A 14,354-nucleotide genomic window follows, 5' to 3' on the forward strand; every position below is an offset into this window, starting at 1 on the left:
ATAACCTGCCTACCTTCTGACTCTCTAGGTACCTCTCCACTATTTACCCGCTACATTCACCCCACCCCCCAGCCTATCTCTCACCCACAGACTCCTCAGTTTACATCTCCACTGACTGCCTTTCTTGCATGCATACCAGCCTCTGGCTTCTTTCCTATTCATGCCATCTGGGAAGAGCATACATCAACTGCAGATGTTTGCTCAGCCTGATGAAGGGTTTTTAAACCTGAAAGCCTGCTAAGAAACATTTTTCCAACTATTTAAGTTCATCTAATAAAAGATATCAGATTCACCCTAAGAACCTTGTTTGTCTATGTCCTTAGACCAACACAGCTACAACCTACACCCCTCCAAGAAAGCCAGGCAGAGAGAAGGGAAGAGAAAAAATGGAGTGTCCGTTAACAAAGACCAGAAGGAAAGTCAAGAGTGACCCAGTACAATTGACTTCTATTTGGGTATCCCCAACTGCTGCCAAAATCATGGTGTCCTCCCTGAACATGGTCTGTATAGACAAATAGAAAGGAACTGCAGCAAAAAAACAATGCAATTGAAAATACAACAAAAAGACATTTTGTTTTTCAAAGCTTTAAATAATATTTTGTGACAAAATGTTACGTTAAAGAATGAAACATTGATTGTATCTAGCAGAATCCCTTAGATGAAATTATTTTGTGGAGAATTTTGAATGACCTGGTTGTAGGTACAAGAAAAAAGATGCTGTGGTTCATTTTTTCTTTCTCATGATGATTCAGTATATTTTTGGATATTTCAGTTTACACTATAGTGCATGAAAGTATTAAGATACCAATAACCATATTAGTTTTGATGGGTGCAAGTATATTGGCATTTTAAAAGAACAGATTTTGGGCTAGGAGCAGTTCATTCAAATACAGATTAAAAATATAAACCCTAGATTGTTTTATTTTTCCTTATAAATAAAGAAATTCCTTAAAACTCTCTAAATTCCAGAAAACTGAATTATCTCTGTTCCAAAATTTTCTAATGGAAGATCCCTTTTCACCTTTTCCCCCAAACTCAGCTTTCCTTTTCTGGCTCTACCCCTTCCCTCCACCCCACTGCCCCCCACCAATTCCTGCTATCTTCCCCACTTCAGTAGGTTTTGTAAAGTGGGGGGTTGTTTGAGAGGAGGGGTTTGCCCCTGAATTTCCAATTGGTGCTGGCAGTAGTGGAAGCACTAGGATAGAAAGCATGACTGACATGCTAATATTTTAAGAACTGTATTTTATTCTCTAACCCTGCTTGGTTCAATGTTTACCCTAGCTCTTTCCACCACTGGTGAAACTGAACTGGTGGTAAAATGTTGAGAAATTTGGAGTAAGAGACGGACTACTTTAGACAAAGTCTAAATTTTGCTCTTTCTTTTAGCAGGACAGTGCCTAATGATATTCTTTATACATCAGTTTTAGATATAGTCTAATTTAATATCTTCCTTAGTGGAGGAAGGAGTAAGCCATATGTTAATTAACTTTGCTGAGCATAATTAATTGGAAGGTGTATTTAACACCAGCAGAGACATACCTTCTAAGATAGTATAGATAAGAAGAAGCAGGAAATAACAATACCAGACCCTTCTACACAAATGCAAGCTAATATATTTTGGAAAAATCATGATAAAACAAATATTTATAGGAAGGAAGCTATTTGAAAATCAGTAGTACTGAAAGAGTTAGGAAGGTCATGGTAGACAACACATTTAATATGATCTTACAATGCAATGCGCCACCCTGGTTTTGGGCTTCATTCAAAGAGAATTTGTTCAGTCTGATAACACCGTATCTATGCCATAGAATTAAATTCTGAACACATTTTTAAAAAATCATATATCTGACAGGATTCAGAAAGCAGTAAGAGGGTATTGAACACTTCATAGAATCAGGTCCCAACTTCCACTGAATTTAAAAACAGCACTTCTGGTTTGGGTCCAAAATGAGCAAACACCTACATCGTAAGCAAATCTCAGTTTCTGAGAGTCTTCAAGATACAACCTCAATAAAAACATTACAGTAGGGACTCACGTCTTTCTCTGTATATTTATAAAATGACACAGGGGTTTTCATACCTGCACTGTATGCTTGCTTTTAGTACTCAAAGGCGAGTGCAAACATCCGTTTTTCATTTCAGTAGCCCAGGATGTAGCAACTATGTGGCTTATTATAAAAATAAATATAGTACAAAATATACAAGACCTGCATTCATACCTTGTGCACGGTATCTGGTAAACAATGTATTTGGCGCTCCCTTCATATCTGAGGGCATAACTCCTTTGAACTGCTTTGAAAACATCTCTGGTTTGATTGTAACATCAGTAGTTACCCTTCCTTGAGTAAATAAAACTAGTACATAGATGATCTATGAGTCACATCCCACATCAGAATGAAAAAAAAAGGAAAAAACCAGCCATAAAGGGGCTAGTTCTGATATTAAATACATAGTTGGCTGGATATGCTCAGAGCTTATTTCCAGTAAAAGGGACTTGATGCCTAATACTAAAGAAAAATGGGATTTGTAAGAATAAGGGAATTGAAAGATTGTGAGTATGGAAGGCCTAGTTGATAAATCAAAGAACATTTTTGGAAAAGACTTCATATTGAATCCTATCTCTACCAAAGCACAGCAGCAGTTTGGTATTATGAAGTCTCGTCTCATCAATCCACAAAGATGATTCCAGCAGATGTTGATGGATGGACATACTGAGTCATAGGTGCCACTTGACTAATGCTTGAAAATCTGCTAGGCTGGCTACACTTTTATATATAACAATAATCAAAACCACCCCTTCTTTATACGCAGGCAGCCCTCATTCAACTTTTCTATCACTCCAGTCTTTCCCAATCTCTTTCTTTCCCTTGCTCCCATCAGTTGCGTCTTCCCTGATTCATTTTGACCAGTAGTGATGACCACATCTAAGAGCCTGGAAATATTGGAAGAGAATCCTGGTACAAATTGGCTGGAGTAAGCTTCCAAAAGCCCAAGAAAATAAAGAAAACAGGAGATAGCAAGCTTTCTGTGGAAGTGCTAGGAAGACAAATTGGGCAGACTACACCAAGTCAGTTACTGTGAAGGCATGAACAATTACTCTGAAGTCTGTAGAGGCAAGATACTATCCAAAACAAATAACATGATGTGAATAACCATCACTATGCTTCTTTCTTCATCTCCTTATAACAAGGTATTTAATACAATTCACAGATTCCTTGTAAGCAGACAGGGATGTGCCATGATCACCTCTGCTATGGCCTCAAACTTGCAACTTCTGAGCTGTCAACCATACACCCTAGCACCCACACCATCTCAGCCCTGATGACTAGCCTTATTTACACCCACTGTATCTGACCAACCTCATGCTGCAATATGAGTGAATGTGAGAGCAGAGTTTATCATCCTCTGGTCATGTCTACACGTGTGCTTTAGTGCACATTAGCCTATCTAAATGCACATTAAAGCATCACTGAATAAATGTTCTATTTAGTAATGCACATTAAAATAAGCTAATGTTCATTAAGCATCATTTAAAAACCATGGGCTCCTATAGACTTGCAAGGAGCTGGCTCCATACACTGGAAATCCAGCACGTCAGAGCAGACCCAATTAATTGAGTCTGCTGGAGCAGGGAAATAGATGCACTCCAGCAGCTTCCTTCATCATGTGTTGTAGGGCCCTAAAGTGCCTGCTCCTTTAAGGGCAGAAACTGTCTAGGGAGAGGGCCCTAGGAGCCAGGCAGAAACCCCACAGGTGTAGGTTACTATGGCAGCAGGCTAACGAGGGAATTAGCCTGCACCTGCACCTGGTTAGCTGACCAGAAGATGGCAGGGCCCTGGGCCTATCTGTGGGCACAGAGACAGGGCTGCGGAGAGCCCAGTGATGAAGGAGAGGCTGAGCTATAGCAAGGCCTCAAAGGGACAATGTTTGAATACAATCTGCAAGGCATGGGGTGTGGTAACAGGATGGTTTTGGAGCCACACTTCTAGCCCATAAGGCTGAGGTTGTCCCGTGAGGCATCCATTCTCAGCGGGACCCAAAAATTCGTGCAAGAACCCACTGGTTTCAGTGGAGTCCATCAGGACCATGTCCAAACATAAACTCGAGGGCAGCCCCCCTATTTATTATAATTACCAGCAAGATGTGGCAGGAAAGAAAAAGGGTGCCTGTTGGGTAAGACTGGCAGAGTCACAGTGCCCTAGGGGCATCATGGCCATTCCTGGGGACCCCACACTGTGACAATGTGTATCAGCATCATTGCGCTGAAAAATGGTGGCGGGGCACTTAGAGCTAAAGCTCATTCAATGGACTTTAGTTCAAAGTGCCCTGCTGCCATTTTTCAGTATGGGGGATGCTGATACACATGACGTTCGTGCACTTTTAATTAGTGCGTCTCCCTAATTTAAGTGTCCCCCTACGCCTTCCAGAGCACGTGTAAAAATGCACATTAAAACAAGCTACTGTGCATTTTCCTAGTACCTCACAATGGAGGTACTATATTCCACATTAACTAAAGCACATTAATGCACATGTAGACACACCCATTATATTTTTATTATCTATTAATTTTACTGTGGTAATGCCAAAGGCCCCTAATAATGATCACTACCCCATCATACCTGGCTGCTTGACACACATACAGGAAGCCAGGTGTAGCCCTGGATATCAAAAGGGGTATTAAGGACTTTGTGCTTCCAGTGTTTGGGTGGAAAATTAAACCATTTCACTCTCTGTATTATACTGCATTAAACTAGCATGCACTTACTACTTCCATTTGTTTTTGTTATGATGTTATTGTCTGATACCTCATATTAAAACTTGTTTGTTCATGGGCCACATAGGCTAATAGCACAGATGCCAGTTTTTGAAAACTCTTTCCAAGGGGCAGCTAACAGAGAGATAAGTTGGAGGTCCTGAGGTAACAAGGAGGGCATAGCTGCTACTGGAGGCATTCATGTTCATCCTGTTGAAAGAGTTTTCTTCTCAGTAGCGTATTCCTTTAATAGGACGAAAAGAGCTCGAGAAAATAATTAAAACATGACCAGAATGCTCAAGTAGTCCAGGAAAAGGAGACTTCCAGGTCACCAAGTAATTTGCTAAACTGTCCATAGATTTCAGGTACTCCCCATTCCCATCTCATCTCCCTCACTTCACCTTCTCCTAACTCCTATGTTATATTTCCTTTCTGCTCCCTGCTCCCTTATTTGCCTTCCTAGAAGGAGTATCTCTGACTGCTACTTAAAGTACAATCCCCCTTGCCTACCTTTTCTAGTACCATTTTAGAGCATGGATTCCTTAGTCTAATCTAGGTACCTACCTGAACACTCATAGCTTTTGGAGATACTGTTGTCCTGAGCTCACCATGAGAATATCCAAGAAGTAACTGGCTTGGTACTTAGTAAAGGTGCTGAATGCCACCACAAGAGCAATTGCAATTTGCATGAGCAGCTGGAGAGAGGCTGCTATGCCGAAGTCCTGCAGAGACCTCCAACAGTCCAGTCCCCAGCAATTCCCCAAAACCAGGACAGTCTTAGCTGATGTATTAGCAGCTATAGTTGTTTAGGACCTCAGTGTGCATGCTTACCTTTGACGCAGGCCTGAACTTGTCCATACCATTCTCCACAGCTGTCACAGAGTAATGTAAAAGCAGTCTCTTTGTTGCCCATGATGTAGCCCTGGGCACAAACATAGAGCAGCTCATCTCCCATTTCAAAACCAGTGTGACCATGCAGGATTGTGTGAGGGAAAGATGGTGGATCCCCGCACGGCTTGTCTAAGAAGAAAAAACAAGAGTGATATGAGAAACTTTAACATGTTTTTTAGTTGTACTGCTAGGGATGGGGCTTGACTAAAAACTGTGAAAATAGACCTAGATATACCAACTGAACCCCCCCACACACATTTCTATGTAAGGCTACCAGGTTAATTCTATGTTGTCTGTCAAATAGTTGTCAGGTGGCAAGAACTAACCATACACCAATCAAACAGGAATGAAAAGCACAGTTAGCAACTTTCAGTTCCCTGAGCCATCTAGTACTCTACCCAACTGTATTTCTAATCTACCCTGTGTTTCTCATAATAGGAGTTAATTCAGAATCTCATAGTGCCTTCATAAAACGAACCTAACCTGTGATGTAGAACCCTGTGCTCTTACCGTCACAAAGTGGTGAGCTTTGCACAGCTGTAAATTATGAGAAACTGAGGTACTAAACCTGCACAGATGTCAGGAAATAAAATCTAAGATGCATGTAAGAGCAGAATGTATTTTGAGAACATTTACAAAGGCAGCACAGAGAACCTGAAAGTGAGAAAGACTATACATAAAATGAAATGTACTTAATTGAATGCCTTTAGTTTACCTGAAAGAAATTCAGGTATAAAAAATCAGCAGCAGCCATGGTGAAAAATGAGCTAAATTGGAAACTTTATTACAGTTATAATGATCGAAGGTGTCATTAACAACAGCCAGATCATCTAGCTGGTAACAATGATATGGGAATGCTCTTCCTGCAGATTTCTCCTTCCCTCTAAGGGAGTTGGTAAAGAAGGATCAATCTCATCTATGACCTTGCCCCTTCCTGTCCCAAACTCCACAGGGTTCCCTTTGGAAAGAGGGCCCAGGATGCTAAGACCCAAATCTCACCAAAACCCCAATGGACAGTGTTTAGCCTTAGAATATATTAACTCTTCCATAGCCCATTACAAACTTGGGAACCTCTTCACTAATCTCAGAGCCACCAATCACTGTGGAAAAGCATTGTCAATTAGGCTTGGATCCCATTGGATATTTTCACAGGTATCCAGTGATGACTGAGTTCCCAGTAAAGATATGTTTGTTTATTAAAAGATTTTTTGTTGTTAATAACTTTGTGAAGATAATGCCATACAGAAAATACTAATCCTGTAAGTAGATTTATTAGATGTTGGCATGTCTATTTGTCTGTACTTTCTCTCTAATTTGGGGTTTAGCCTTATGGCCTGAACTTAATCTTTATGAATTGAGTGTATCTGCCACTAGAGGAGACCCTAATGGGGCTAAAGCATTGAAGTCTATGCTCCACTCCTTACACGCTACCACATAACACCTTCAGGTGTTAGTGGAAGTTACACACTTACACATTGACAACAGAACAGACCTCTTTGTAGTTACACAAGGCTCAGTTCATGCTCAGTCTCATTTAGACTTGGCATCTGAAGAAGTAATCACAGCAGTTAGCAGCTAATGTATTTCCTGTGAACTGGTAAGAGTGAATGGAGATTGACAAGGGTGAGAGGAATAAAAAATATTTTATTGCCATAATGAAAAATTAGAGCCCATTAGGTGTACTTTCATTAGCACAAACAACAGTTATGTGTCTGCACTGAGGAAAGAATTGATTCTAAAGCATTATAGTAATAGAACTACTAACCTGAAAGTATCATCTATAGAGTCCAAATGCTTGGTTATATCATGTGGAAAGGGTAAGATTTAGCACTTCCATTTTCAAATTTGCAACAGAATTGATATGACTTCTATAAAGTTCCAGGATGTAAAGTTGAAGGGTGCCTTCTACAGGAACAAGCTAACAGGAGATAAATGGAGCATGTTCTCTTTCAGAGCTTGTCACAAAGTTTAGCTGTTTTCTATAGCCTCCCAACCATAAATAAAAATAAGAGAACTGACAATTTAAATGGAAAAAGAAAAGGTGAAGTATTCAAGAACCTAGGAGAGGTGAAGAGCTCAATCAACTCTGATGGCCTCTGACTACAGCACTGCGCAAACAAAAATCACATCATGGATGACTGCCCTAAAAATACCCGGCACAGATGCCTATACATGCCCATCTATACCTAACCCAGCAGCTAAGCAGTTTTCAGAGAGATGGGAAGCAACTGATTGTATCAAAAATAGTTCAAAACTTTCAAAGATTTGCATAATACAGGTCAGTAACTACTCTGGATAAATTTTCTGTTCCTAAATAATAAAGTTTGACAGAACTCTATCAGTGTCCAAGTACATTGCTACTTCATTGACACCAATAAAACAATTTATTCTGTTTAAAAATGATTGGATGGAGAGTCATAAATTAAATGCTTTTCAGGACAGAAAGGACCATTTTTACTAATTAGACTGACTCCTAGCATAAACAAACCATATATTTCACCAAGTGGTTTCTGTAAGCCTCAGGCATAACCTGAGGTAAAGTATATCTTTTGGACAGGGATCTGGCTTAATTTGAAGATGATGAAGGTGATGGACCATCCTTTCATGTAGAAATCAATTGTTCATTAACTTCACTGTAAAACTCTGCACTTTATTTTTAGTCTGAACGTACGAAGTTTCAGTTTCTGACCATTGGAACTTGTTATGCCTTTGCTAGAGCCCTCAGCTATTAGAAATTTTCTTTGTGGGTTCTTCTAGACTGTGATTAAATCTACTCCTAACCTTCTTTTTTATGCTAAATAGATTTTCTTGGTTTTTTCAGTGTAGAACAGGTTTATTGTGGGAATGGAAAAAGAAGAATCCTTCTAATGCCAAGTGTCCACTGTGTATTTCACTTGAGTGTGCCATTCATGTTAGCCTAGCTCAAGTGAAAGAAACCACATTGTGAGAAGCACTGGGATTTTGGGCACATCACATGGGCCTTCATGTTGATATGAGCTGGTGTCTGAATGATTTCTCAGTGTATTATGGGAGAATCTATCTTTTCTAAGTACATGTGTGAAAGTGGTCTTAGCCTAGCAACTCATTTAAGTATCCCACCTCCAGGCTGGCATGTCTAATATTTCTGTTTATATTCACTGTATCAGCCAGTGGTAAGGCATGAATCTAACTCAGAGCCACAATATGTGTTAACCACTGGTATTAATGCAACACTTATTCTGGGACAAAGGAACATGAAATGTAACAGAGAATGTTTTGGTAGCAACTTGTCATTGTGAGAAAGCATGGTAATGGGATTATGCAGGTGCATGTCCTGAGGAGAACTAAAGCAGGTTTTCAAAAATAAGGACTCCTCCTATGCTGTCTAGCAATTCAGGAGCAGCACTCTGCATAAGGAAAACTGCTGATCAGCATGGCCATCTTCTCAGAATATAGACACATTTTCAGGGACTTCCTGGCTGTTGGAGTCTTTGGTTTTTCAGTACACAAGCATGATGTAGTTGATGTAGCATAGTGGTCCAGGAGCCTATAGAAGCACTGTAGAAACACTACCACCTGTAGAAGCCCTGCAAGAGCTATGTTGTAGACACAACAAGGCACATGCAAATATGGGGCCCAATGCCAGCCTGGACAATACTGATATATGACTCCTAGTGAAAAAGTGTGGAGCAGGTGCATAGCAAGAAAATATGGCCCAAAGTAATTGAGAAAAGGGACTGGAGGACTAGCACACTTTTGTGGGTTAGGCCTCCACCCACATTACAGTGATGCCATTTATCCACACTACAGGCACCTATACATGTGACAGACCTCTGCTCCAACATGTGCAAAATAGCAAGCATAGGAGCAGACTCACTTAATCAAGTCTGCTGGAATATCGGATGGCATAGTGAGTTCTAATTTGGACTTCAGGAGTAATAACCATCTGAAAAATAATGTTAATCTCATACAATACTTGGAAAAGAGTTAGTGGCAGACATCTCCCTGATAGAGAGTGAATATAAGTCATTTTAGGATAATAAAATTTAGGGGTTCACTGACAGATTTTTGGGGCCGATACCAATCGCCAATTTTTAAGGAGGCATATCAGTTGATACCAATCCCATTTCCGATATACAGCCTGTTAGCTTGATGAGCAGTGTCCGGCTGGTAAGTCTGTTGTGGTGGAAGCAGGTGGGGGCAAGGAAGGAGGCATGGGAGGGGCAGATCGAGGCCCCTGTGGTGAGGGAGGGAGTGGGGTTGGAGTTGAGGTTGGGGCTGGAGCAGGGGCTGGGGGAACCACAGCCCGGCTGCGGCGGGGCGCAGGATGGAACCATGGCTTGTCCAGGGAATGTGACAGCAGGAGTGGCTCCCGCTGCTGCACGCACCCGGGGGGGGGGTGTCCTCCAGATCTGCATGGGGTAGGGCAGGCTGCAGCTGCAAGCTGGGGCCAAGGTGGCCTGGGCTCTTCCCAGTGGGGGTAGGGCTGGACTGCGCTTGGGGCAGGCGGCGGTGGTGCTGAGAGAGGGGTCAAGGGGGAGGGCTGCAGCCACCCCAAAATTCCTGATAGCTCTCGCACATACACCCCAGTGCCACTTCCTGTCCCACCCTGTCCTCCCCAAGCACAGCCCTGCCCAGCCCGAAAAGGGAAGAGCCCGGTGCAGCCCCAGCCTGCAGTTGCAGCCCACCCCCCACCCTGCCCTGCACAGATCCAGGGGACACATGTCCCCCATGCCCTCCCAGGGTGCACTCAGCAGTGGCAGCACCACTCCCCCTGAGCCCCCTGGATGAGCAGCGTCTCCATCCCATGCCCTGCCCCACTCTGCTGGGCAGCCCCACTCCCTCCCTCACCTCAGAGGCCTTAATCTGCCCCTCCATGCCCCTTCCCTCTCCCACTCCCTCGCCACTACAACAGACTAATCAGCTGGATGCATCTCTCCAAGCTGCCGAGCTGTGCTCCCTGCCACCTACGTGGGGTGCTGCAGCTACACGCATGCACAGGGCATTTATCAGCCACATTATTGGTCATATCAAATGGAGTCCCATTTCTCTTTTTGGGGTTTTTTGTTGTTCTCCCGCCCTGGCGGGGGGTCGGGCTAGAAGATCTACTAGGTCCCTTCCGACCCTTAATCTATGAATCTATGAATCTATGAATATCAGGCCAATTTCTGATACAGTCAATTTTCTTTATATTGGTGCTGATCCAAGATTGGACCAATATATCAGTGGACCTCTAATAAAATTCCATTTGCAATACAAAACTTGCTTAACTTAAATTAGGTGTAACTCTTGGAGCTGTAAAGTCTTTCTGAGACACCTTCACTAAATGTTATGCACAGAAATCTGAAACAAGTTGATGGGGCTAATCATGTTTAATAGAGATGCACATTTCTGTTTCTTCAGAATCCTTCTGGCAGGACTGATAATCTTTCCAACCAGCATTCCATACATTTCACCTACTCCCAGACTCTGCAGGCTACTATGAAACAATTTGCTTTGGGTTTCTTTGAAGATCAGCCGCTACGATAATCTATGAGCAGAATTTTCCTAGAGAAGTATCTGTAGTTTTTGGTAGGTTGTGTAATCACTGACAAATTATTAGAGCTCCCTTGTAACTCCCAGCGCTTCAGAGGGATACTTGTGTTTTGAAAAAAGTGTTGGTGGGTAGTTGCTTTCTTTTGTGATGCCCAGGTACATGGAATATTTCTTTTTCCATAGAAACATTGAGAAAAAATAAAATGCAAGGAGCCAAAACACTAATATAACTAATGTAAGTGCTGCTTGTAAGCTAGTGATGTTAGGATGCCAAATCTCTTTCATCAGAGTATGAGTGGTAAGAATAACTTTTTTTGCTAGTATAAATGACATCACCAGGAACATGGAAATTCACCTTCAGACATATGCAAAGTTTTAGAAAAGAACACTGCAGCAATGCAGAAATTGAAAATCTCCATATTCATGTTAATGCACAGAAAATAGAATCAGTTGACTTTATACATAATAAATTGTAGTTTGCTCTTTTAAAGAACATTTGCTTTAGAGAATCGCAGAAGTTCATTTTCCTTTATTTGCTGAAGAAAGCGTAAATTGTGTTAACTATATAATCCATCAACCCCTGGTTATCTCTAATAACATTTTATTTGCATTTATGCCATAGACCACTACAAGGTGCTGCCTGTTCATTTTTTTAGAACAGTAGCAAATGAGAGTCGTACAGACCTCAAATCTCACTTGGTGCTTGGAAAATCTGAGTGTCAAACAAAAAATGAACCAGAAAAGCTCAGGAGCTGGTGATAAAGGTATTTTTCTATTCTTACTTGAAAAAAATAATTGCACAGGAAAGGTACAAAGTCAGCCAAAAGACTTGTACTCAAATATGATACCGAGTACATTTCTACAGGAACAACATTTAATAAGAAAACCCTTTGCTTTTCTTTTTTTTTATTTCTTTCATATTTAAATGTATTGTTATAATCTTTGCTGTGGAAGGGCTTAATATACATGGGCCACATCTGGCTTGCATGGTGTATTTATGAGGCCTGCCTGGCATATTTAGAATTGGCATTAAACTCCTACATTTTTTTTCCAAAAAGGAAAATTCCCAGCTCGCAGGGAATGCCAACTGAATATAAATTGATTGTTGTTATTGAGAGGTAGCTAGAATATTTTCTAGTTCTTAATACAAACAATAATGATGATGATACAGGATTTTGATTCTGCAGGGCTGAAACTGCCACTTGTGAACCCTAGGATAGTCTTTCAGCAAATATTCAATTACTTTATGCCAGCATTTCTCAAGCCCTATGAGTTTATGCCGTACTGTAGGAAAGTGAGCACTTTCACACTCCCTGTACTTCAGCCCACCTCTGCTTCACCGCTGATTTTCTCACATTTCCTGTTTCAGCCGCTGCTGCAAATTCCTATTACCAGTGACTGGCAAAGGAAACACCAGCAAGGAGAACTGGCAACACAAAAACAGCAGTGGCAACAGCTGGAGTGTGGGAGCTTTGAGAGAATCGGTGGTGAGGAAAGCACCAGCTTATTTACAGACTGTCATACGTGCGCACAATGCTTTACCTGCATTCTCTTGCCTCAGCTAACTCTGTTGGAGCCTATTCCTGAAAAACATTGAGTAGCCCCTAACAAGATGAAAAGACCTTCGCTTCTGTTTACATCCCTTCCCATAGGAGCTTTATTCTTCTCTCAGCACTGACTTAGATTGACTGATTTCTGATTTACACAAATAATAATGAGATAGGCATGAGATACATCAGGGCTTATTTTAGATAAAGGTACAAAAGGAGAAATTACATTAAACAAGAAGGTGAGGATGAGGGTTAATGGGCATCCATTCACAGAAAATTTCGTTAACAGGAAACTCAGTTCTAAGAGAATCTGTGTATTCAGCATGCTCTGAGATAGTTCTGCAATTTTAAAGCCAAGTATTGACCTCATTCAGGTCAATGAGCTTCTGTCATACCTTTCCAATGGATCATATTTTGCCTTTCAATGTATTTTTCAGACTTTCTATAGTAAATATACTAGTATTACATCAAAACTATGTTGTCCTTTTTCATAAAATAAAAACTCTAGTTTAAAAAAATTCTATGAACATCCTATATGCATTATAATAGTGATATTACATTTAGACAATTAGCAACAGATTGAAACAATAGCAGTTGGGTCCCTACTGAAATGGTCAGCAACCATGTCTTGTGCAAAAAAAGATATTCTTCACAATGTGAGGAAGTGTGAAAAAACTTCAGCTTTCAAAAGGAACTTCAGAAATGCTAAACCCAGATGCTACAGCTTTGTCTTGACAGATTTGGGGCTCATTACCAGTCAACTTTGGATTAAAAGTCCCTGTTAAAACATCCATTGTTTACAAAAAATCTTTTGAGTATTCAGACTGAGGACACATTCCTGCCATCCAGAAATGTTTCTGTGCTAAACTAAACACCATGACATGAATGTGTTGATGTAGCCCTCTCTTTCTCTCACCAGGAGTCTACCTGTCCTGTACAAATAGCAGTTCCTAAATAGTCTGTTAATATGTAATATTTCACTTTCCCCATAGCTTATGGCAAAGTACAGGCAGCCAAAAAGACGGAAGCTTAATCAATTCAATCACAGATTATGCTAAACTGCATCGACTGAATCAATAGCAAGTGAACAGATATTCATTTTTGATTCCAGAAATGCAGCCACATGTTTGCAGTGGCTCAGGCCAGAAGCCAGGGGGCACTAGAGCATGCCTTCTTGCTCATCTGGAGCAGACAGCTTGGGCCAAGGCCAGCCCACCCACCCTGTGAGGTGGGGAGGAGTTGCAGGGGAGGTGCAAAGTATCCTGGGATGCTGGGAGACTATGAGTTAATCTGGAGGGGATCTGGAACAGAAGTTCAATAAACTGATTTAACCTAAATCATTTAAGTCTGATACTAAATCCATCCAGGTTTATGTTAAATGGGTTTTGGCCATTTTGAAAGCAGTTTATGTGTGCTGAACTTCTGTTGTGTTACAGATTTGAAGTGTTTTCTGATCATGTATACTAGTTTATGTGTAATTTCTGCCCATAGCCCATGAGTATCATAAAACAATTTATTCAGTGTTTGAAAATATATGGAATGTTTTATGTTTTTGTTTTACTTATGTATTTTTATTGTGGCAGTGCTGTGCAGCCCATCATAGACTCAGGCTCTGTTACACTTGGCACTGTATAAATGCAGAACAC

The 14,354-nt window shown here is 41.1% G+C and overlaps 1 protein-coding gene across 1 annotated transcript in view; it reads right to left on the reverse strand.

Annotated features, from left to right (window-relative positions):
- SUSD5 (sushi domain containing 5) overlaps positions 1–14,354 on the reverse strand; it is a 111,182-nt gene that overhangs the window by 30,100 nt on the left and 66,728 nt on the right. Inside the window, exon 4 of the mRNA XM_019508715.1 lies at positions 5,585–5,773. Within this exon, the coding sequence (XP_019364260.1) occupies positions 5,585–5,773 (189 nt within the window). The remainder of the gene's footprint in view (positions 1–5,584; positions 5,774–14,354) is intronic.

The sequence above is a fragment of the Gavialis gangeticus genome, unplaced genomic scaffold, assembly GCF_001723915.1.
Source record: "Gavialis gangeticus isolate Ggan-Ray unplaced genomic scaffold, GavGan_comp1, whole genome shotgun sequence".
Taxonomy (NCBI): domain Eukaryota; kingdom Metazoa; phylum Chordata; order Crocodylia; family Gavialidae; genus Gavialis; species Gavialis gangeticus.